This window comes from Guillardia theta (genome assembly GCF_000315625.1).
Source record: "Guillardia theta CCMP2712 unplaced genomic scaffold GUITHscaffold_66, whole genome shotgun sequence".
Classification (NCBI taxonomy): domain Eukaryota; class Cryptophyceae; order Pyrenomonadales; family Geminigeraceae; genus Guillardia; species Guillardia theta.
In genome coordinates this window covers 121,935-129,610 of record NW_005434608.1, presented here as the reverse complement: position 1 = coordinate 129,610, position 7,676 = coordinate 121,935, and the positions used below count along the sequence as shown (strand labels likewise).

At 55.1% G+C, this 7,676-nt stretch overlaps 2 protein-coding genes across 2 annotated transcripts; one reads left to right on the top strand and one right to left on the bottom strand.

Annotated features, from left to right (window-relative positions):
- Positions 1-3,913: 3,913 nt before the first annotated feature.
- Positions 3,914-5,248, top strand: GUITHDRAFT_113321 (hypothetical protein; the record flags this gene model as incomplete). Its single annotated transcript, XM_005827458.1, has 1 exon — positions 3,914-5,248. One exon carries the CDS (start codon positions 3,914-3,916, stop codon positions 5,246-5,248), a length of 1,335 nt encoding a protein of 444 aa, XP_005827515.1.
- A 303-nt stretch (positions 5,249-5,551) lies between these two features.
- On the bottom strand, positions 5,552-7,207 carry GUITHDRAFT_75402 (hypothetical protein; the record flags this gene model as incomplete). The annotated part of the gene is made up of 10 exons (XM_005827457.1): positions 5,552-5,611; positions 5,663-5,746; positions 5,854-5,917; positions 5,965-5,988; positions 6,035-6,128; positions 6,172-6,331; positions 6,388-6,472; positions 6,606-6,723; positions 6,808-6,857; positions 7,155-7,207. Coding segments are annotated over 10 exons (792 nt in total), but the record flags the coding sequence as incomplete, so codon positions are not given.
- Between the last annotated feature and the right edge of the window lie 469 nt (positions 7,208-7,676).

The following is a 7,676-nucleotide window of genomic DNA, read 5'->3' as shown; positions in this document are numbered from 1 at the left end:
CGATATCAGTGGGGCTGGCTACGTGGCTGACGCTCCTTGACGATGTGCGACAGAGACGAGGGCAAGGATAGAGAAGCCAACCGAACGGAAGTTGGGCGAGTGAGCCTTCGTGAGGCGATTGTGAGAGCGAAGAGGTCAGGAGGAGGAGGAGGAGGAGGAGGAGGAGGAGGAGGAGGAGGAGGAGGAGGAGGTGGTGGTGGTGGTGGTGGTGGTGGTCTGGGCTGTGGGTGAAGACGAGGAGCAGGAAGATCCTTGAAATGGAGGAGAAGAAGAATGGCATCGTGATCGATCGCAACATCGTCAACCATAGGATGCGATCCGAGAGAGACTGTGAGTGGATCGCTGACTTGCCGCGAGATATGTGACTTTTCCATCAGCATCTCTGCTGAGGGAAGCACGAGAAGAAGAGCACATGTCGCTGTTCCACACTGAGACAGGTCGGACGAACCGTATCCACACTTACTCTCGTTTCAAGCTGTCAAATCTGAGGAGCTTTGTGGAGGATGTGAACGATTGATGAGTTGTTGAGTGTTGAACGTGAAGCGTTTCTTGGCGTTGGAACTTGCCCCGGCATGTGTTGCGACTCAATGGCAACCTGATTGCATTCACAGACGAGAAGATTGAGATCAACTTGGAGTACACGGGAGAAGTTGAGAGGTGTTGGCGCCGGGGACCTCAACTAGAAAGATCGTGCTGACTTGTTTGACGTGCAGAGATACAGCAGCTGTGCAAGCGAGAAAAGAGGAGGGAGACGAGGAAAGGACCCAAAACCATGACTTGCTCAGTTCTCAGTGTAATCGTGGGCTGCTCGGGCAGGTCTTCCATTCCCGGGGGAGGAGACACGTTCTTGAGAGCAGCGCAGAAGAGGTGAGGAGGAGGGAACTGTCACTGAAGAGGTCGAGGGAGAGACTGTGGACGAGGACGAGGACGAGGACGAGGAGGCGGCAAGGATTAGTGTGGCAGGATGTGCAGGAAAAGGAAGCAGGGGAGGAAGGCAACGAGGAGGATGAAAGGAGGATACCCAGAGCAAGTTAGTGGAGGAGCGGAAGAGGGGTTTTGCAGGTGCAGCGAAGGGGAGAGGAGGCGACTTTTCTGTATCCTATTCTTGTGCTGATCCAAGTGAAGGTGGAGGTCAAGGCATTTCACCGTGACGAGGAACGGGAGCAGGAGGAGAGATCAGGAGCAGGAGATGGTACTCAAGAGCAAGAGATGGTGCTTTCTGAATCGACGATCCGCGACCCCCACGCAGAAGAACACGCCAGGGCTGAACAGACTATGGATGCTACTCATGAGGCAGAGCAGGAGGACGAGCAGGACGAGCAGGACGAGCAGGACGAGCAGGACGAGCAGGACGAGGAGGAGGAGCAGCAGCAGCAGCAGCAGGAAGAAGCCGTTGGGGAGAAAGAGGAAGTTTCTGCTGAGGATGACTATGCGGCAGTAGCACACGAGGTCGATGTAGCAGCGGAAGGGAAGAGCGAGAAGGAACATGGATGGGGGGAGGAGGAGTGGAAGGAGGCAGGGGCAGGAGGTGCAGAGGAGCAGGAGGAGAAATTGGACCAGCAGAACTTCAACAAGACCGTAGAGAGACCGCTGAAGGAGGCCGAAGAGCAGGAGGAGGGAAGAGGGTGGGAAGGGAACAACGAAGGGGAGGGCGAGGAAGGGAAGAAGGATGCGACGAGACAGCAGGGTGACAGTCTGACTGAGGCGATTGCACGTGCAAGAGCACAGTATGACAACCAGAGGTAAAGGCGATCGACTGACGGGCAAACCCTAATGCTTTTGTTCCAGAGAAGAAGAGTTCCCTGATATGGAACATGTTAGCCCTGCCTCCCCTCTTCCCTCCCCTCCTCCCTCCCCTTCTCCCTCCCATCCTCCCTCCCATCCTGCCTCCCATCTTCCTCTCCTCTTCCCTTCTACCTCTGACCTCCCTCCTTCCTCCTCTCCCCCTCCTTTTCCCTCCTTTTTCCCTGTCCCTTTCCTTCCTCTCCCTTCCACCTGCCCCTTTCCATCTTTCCACCGCTCCTCTCTCCTCTCCTCCTGCTCTCCACCGTCATTCTCATCCTGTGCTGATCTCTTTGCAGGTCGGGCTCCAGATGCAGCAGGGAGACGAGGTGGCGCAAGACCTTTGGAGCAACAACCCTGCTATGGGAGGAGGAATGTGGGACTTCCAGCCAGCTGGAGGAGTGGTAGGAGCAGGAGCAGCTGCTGCGGGGATGTGGGACTTCCAGTCAGGAGCAGGAGGGGGAGCGGGAGGGAGACTTGGCACGTGGGAGTTGGAAGCAGGAGCGGGAGGGGCAGGAGGAGCAGAAGAAGGGCTGTGGGATCTTGATCCTCCCAAGTTCCAGCCGTTCATGGGAGGTAGACCTCCTCTCCTCTCTGAATCTTCTGGTGACATGTCGCAGATGGGCAGGATGAGGCTGCGATATGGCGGGAGGACACGCCCATGGAAGCGCGGTGGCAGCAAGACTTCGCCATGCCAGAGATGAGCGACAGGATGTTTGGGGACGGGAGTGTGGTTGGGAGGGAGCTGGAGCAGGGGGGAGGCTCCTCGTCTCCTGAGAGACCCGCATACACAAGCGAACAGATAGGGGATCTTGACATCAGATCAGGAGTGGAGGAGGAGAGGGATCGATATGCACAAGTCTCGAGCTCGGAATCAGAGATCGAGTTCGGATGAGTTGTACTCGATGACAGATGGGTGAAAGTCGAGGACGGGGATGATGAAGAGAGAGAGAGAGAGAGAAGGGGGGGGGAGGAGGTGGTGGTGGTGGTGGGTTCAACAAGAGAAGGAAAGGGGAAGGGAAGATATTTGATTGAACATGAACATGTCAACATCAACTCTTGTCACGTTTTCTTACATGGTAAAGAGAGGAGTCACGCCTAATCCGTCTGCGAGCAAGTAGGATACGACAACTCCTTGCCTGCTACTGGCCTGCACGTCTGACTCGAGGGTCTCGGTGATAGAAGTCGGTTTGTCCATCCAATCCTTGCAGGAGCTCTTAGGGGCAACATTCCGCGGAAGCGACATCCATGCTTGACAAGAATCTTCCAGCTCCAAACCAGCTGAGCTTGTTGCTGATCTGTCTGAAATGTTACTCTTCTCATCTTCTGACATGTGCGATGCCGGGCTTTCCATTTCCTTTGAAGATAGCTGAGATCAAGACAAGCAATGGGAAACAAGAACGGCAGCTGCTGCTGCAAGAAAAGGCCGATGAAATCCAGGGACTCTTGTTCAGTCAACAGGACCCCTGATCAAGACCTTGACTGCTGTCTTCTGTGCTCTAACGGCCTTATCTTCAGTTGATCCCAAAGGACAAAGTATGAGACTGCAGTAGGCGAAGCCGAGCACAAGGAAAGAGCCTCGATGAGGACGGGTACAAGAGGAGGAAGAGCTTCTAGACTGAGAGGAAGACAACGACTAGTCAACAAGGGGAGGAGGAGGAGGAGGAGGAGGAGGAGGACTGGAAAGCTGCTGGCTCAAGCACGTGTGCTGCGCCAAGCATTGTGGTCGGTCCGAACAGAAGTGTCAAGCACCGGTGCTTTCCCGCGTGTATGAAGGAGGGGGAAAGGGGTAGGGTACTTTGGGAGCACAAGAATTTCCAAATTTCAGTCAAGCTTCAGTATTTGGTGGTAACTTTGTCCATTAAATTTCAAATTTGATAAAAAATCTAAACAAACATATCCAAAAAGTTCAATTTGTTTGAAAATTTGACCTTGATTGCGAAAACCATGTTTCATAGAAAATGGCATAACCGGTTCAGATGTACCCCCACCCCTTGCATAAGCACATAGGCCATGTAAGTCAACTTATCAGTAGTGCTTCTCCTAGATAAAAGGGCCTACTGGTCACAATCGGTAACCCCCACCCACTACAATAGACCCCCCACCCCTCACGTCCTCTCAGCTATCTTTCATGTCCACCACTCTTGGAGCATGGCAAGCGGAGAGGAGGGAGGATGGAGGGAGAGAGAAGCTGAAGGAAGACCTCGAAGCCTTCATGGGACCTCGATCGAACAAGAAGATCGACAAGGCAGAGGAGATCCTGCAGGAGAAGTCTGTGATTGGGTTCCGCTCCGTCAGCGGGAGGGTGACTGCTGATGTATCGGGCACAGAACTATATCAAGTATCATTGCGTCTTGTGGAGGGTGGAGGATGGACGGATCAGAGTTGTAATTGTGGAGATGGTTCCAAGTGTGGCGGGAAATGTAAGCATTTCGCTGCGGTCTTGTTGTTGTGCTTCGATGACGAGCAGGCCGGCAAGGCTGACTCGTCCGGATCAGCGGCGGCAGCGAGTAGTGGGGAGGGAGGAAGCGTGAAAAGGGAGGAGGGAGGAGTGTTTGCTTCCGATGCCCAGCACGGCTCGAATGGCAGAGAGGCCGGACCCTCAGAGGGGAAGATCGTCCGTGGGGTGTACACGCTGAAATCGGGAAGGCAAGTGCCGAGCTGGATGGAGGAGGTCATCAAAGAGAGCACGAGTAGCAAGGGAGGGAGGAAGAAGCCTCAGAGCTCCAATGAGTCGAAAGCGCAGACGTCACGGAAGAGACCCCGGCACCAGATCTTGCACGCACGCAAGAAAGCTTCTAGTCGACTTGACGAGGACGAGGACGAGGACGAGGACGAGGACGAGGAGGAAGTAATTCCGGCCATCGAAATCCCCCCGAGCCCTATGAAGAATCGTCCTCAGCGCCAGGGGCGCGCGGCAGTGAAGGATGAGGTCGTAGAGCTGGACGACGACGAGCCGCTAGACGAGAGCCGGAAGCGGCGCCGAGCACAAGTTTCCAAAGGAGGAGGGAGCAGGGAGTCAGAAGTCAAGGTGGAAACAATCAGCAACTCAGACTCAGGGCGTGTCAAAGCAGCGTCGTTGTCGAATGAGCATGAGGAGGAGAAATCGCAGAGTTCAGGCCAGGGGGCCAGCAAGGAGGACAACAAGAGGCTGGGAGGATCAGAGGAGGCAGCACCTCATACACACGAGGAGAAGAAGAAGGACATGTGTCAGATGGTAGCAGACAACGTGATGAAGGCACTGATAGCAAACAATGATTCGGATGAGGATGAGGAGTTGGAGAAGAAGCCGTCATCAGGGCGAAGCTGGACAAGCGCGAGCCAAGACAGGAGCAAGGGCGCGGCTCCTGGCGCGACGGGAGCAGCGCAGAGCTCTGCAGCATCGAGCAACAGTGCAGACAATGCACAGAAGACAGCGAAGCCGAAAGTGAGTGCGTTGGAGATGCTGAAGAAGTTTAGGAAGTGAAGAGAAGAGAGGAGCCGAACTGAGTTGATAGCTGCCGCATTCCTGGACATCAGCAATATCAACGTGAGGCGCCTTGAAGAAACAAAGTCTCCTCCTCCCTCTCCCTTCACGTCTTACGATTCAACGGATTTAATGCAGCTGAGGACTTGAGACCCTCCCCCCAACCCCCTTATGCTCCCGTCGAGACTTTACAGCAGAGCTGAATGTTTCGAAGGACCTCTACTCGCCAATGTGCGGCTAAATCTATCGATCGACTCTACCACATCTCCATCCCTTGATTGTCTGCGAGCGTCAAATCTCTCCTCACGCCCTGACGTAGTTCTCGAACAAGTATTTCATGATCTCCGCAGAATCAGAAACTTGCTGCAGTCGACGTGTCACCCTCAGCAACTTTTCCCTCCCCTCCCTCCATACCTTGTCTGTATTAGGATCGACCAGGTAAGGACATCTCGTCGATCCTTGGATCCCCTGTTCCAACCTCACTGCAACAGCCTCCTCCTCCTCCTCCTCCTCTTCCACACCTGCAGTTTCTCCCTCCCATTCTGAGACTGAGGGTGCGGGACAGGAAGGGGTCACCAGCATGCTGGAGGAACAGCTCCACTTACCCCCTTGCCGGCACTGATGAGCTTGTACGGCAGCTCCAGCTCGCACAGAGCTTCCCGCACCAGCCTGTATACCATGAGAGGAGAGCACGGGCTCCTACAGCTCTCCCCCACCTGCAGAACTGATTGTTCTCGTAACTGAGAGCAGGGAGTGAGGATCGGAAGGGAGAGGAAGCAGAAGGACCTGTACAGCTCCAGAAGCTTCCTTGGCTGCTCCTCCACCGCCCGGTCGAAGCGCATCATCCCCCTCCCAGCTCGCAGGAGCGTGGGGACCCAACCTCGCTCCTCGTCAGCGCGGCATGGCGCGGTGTAATGCTGTACCTGATAGCAGGACACTCTGGAAGAGGAATGGAGGGGTCTCGGCCCCGTTGGCATAGGTGCGAAGGAGGTAGCGGACGATCTCCGAGGACTCGTACATGCTCACTCCAGTGTTCTCATCCACCAAGAACGGAAACATCTGTCTCCCTCCCTTCTCCTCTACCTGAAACGCAACCACAAGGGTCAGGACGGCTCCGGCGCGCAGAGCGAGCGGCTCACGATCGCCCTGTGGAACTGAGAGCCCTTTGGGCAGGGGTAGACTTCGACTTCCAAATCGAGGAAGGTAATCACCTCCCGCACAAGCCTTCATCGAAATCATCGTCGTCAACATTTCCTCCACCAGTACCACCTCCGCCTCTTTCTCCTGCTCCTACTCTTGCCCCTACTCCTCCCCATCGTCACCTTCCTACTCCTACTCCTGCATCAGGTGTATGAACCTGCAGAAGGGACAGGCTTCAAATTCATAGATCTTGATAGGCAGCGGAGGCTGTGGCCTCGACGCTGCAAGAGGCGACACTTGGCTGCCCCAGGGAAGTCGCGCCATGGAAGAGAATCCTGTGACAAGCGAGAAAGAAGAGGATCATGCTGGGAGGGCGACATGGCCTGATCAAGAGGAGCTCTAGTTATCGACTCCCGTACCTGTTAGAGCCGTTTCCATCCCCTTATTCCGAGGCGCAGTGGGATCTGAGCTGTGCAGGATCTCGTGAGCGCATGGAAGCGACAAGGAGGAGGAACGAGCAAGCGGGGTAGCAGTGAGGTTGAAGGGAAGGATTGAGGAGGAGGAGGAGGATTGAAGAGGAGGAGGAGGAGGAGGAGGAGGATTGAAGAGGAGGAGGAGGAGGAGGAGGAGGATTGAAGAGGAGGAGGAGGAGGATTGAGGAGGATTGAGGAGGAGGAGGAGGAGGAGGAGGAGGATTGAGGAGGAGGAGGAGGATTGAGGAGGAGGAGGAGGATTGAGGAGGAGGAGGAGGAGGATCGGAACTTACTTCGAGAACAACTTCAACAAAGGGCAGAAAATGCTGAGGATCGAGGAGGAAGTGCTAGTCTTTGTCTATAGATCAGGAGGATCAGGATGGGCAGCATGAAGGTACATAAGATAGGTAACCTCGCTCATTTCCAACCTGTTCGCCCTCCTGCTGACCAGCCTGTAGCTCGGATATCCATAGACCCCAGCTCTCCTCGGACAGGGTGAGTGGGAGGGGTGGAGACGCTGCATCGGGCAGGAGGGAAGGAAGGCAGAGGAGGACGCCGGACGAGTTGAGCGACTGTTACAATGCAGAGAGGATAGAGACTTCATGTCTGCTGCTGCGATCGCCGCCATGGTGAAGAGGAGCGGGAAAGTGAGAGAACTTGCCATGGGCTGTCGGGGTGTAAAAGAAAGAAAAAGAAAAAGACGGGTTATGTACTGTAAAACCCCAAAAAAGATATTTGGGGGCAAGGACAGAACAAGATGGCGAGGGGTAGGAGAGGCGAGTGAGGAAGGTAGAAGAGGGAGGGGAGCAGGGGCA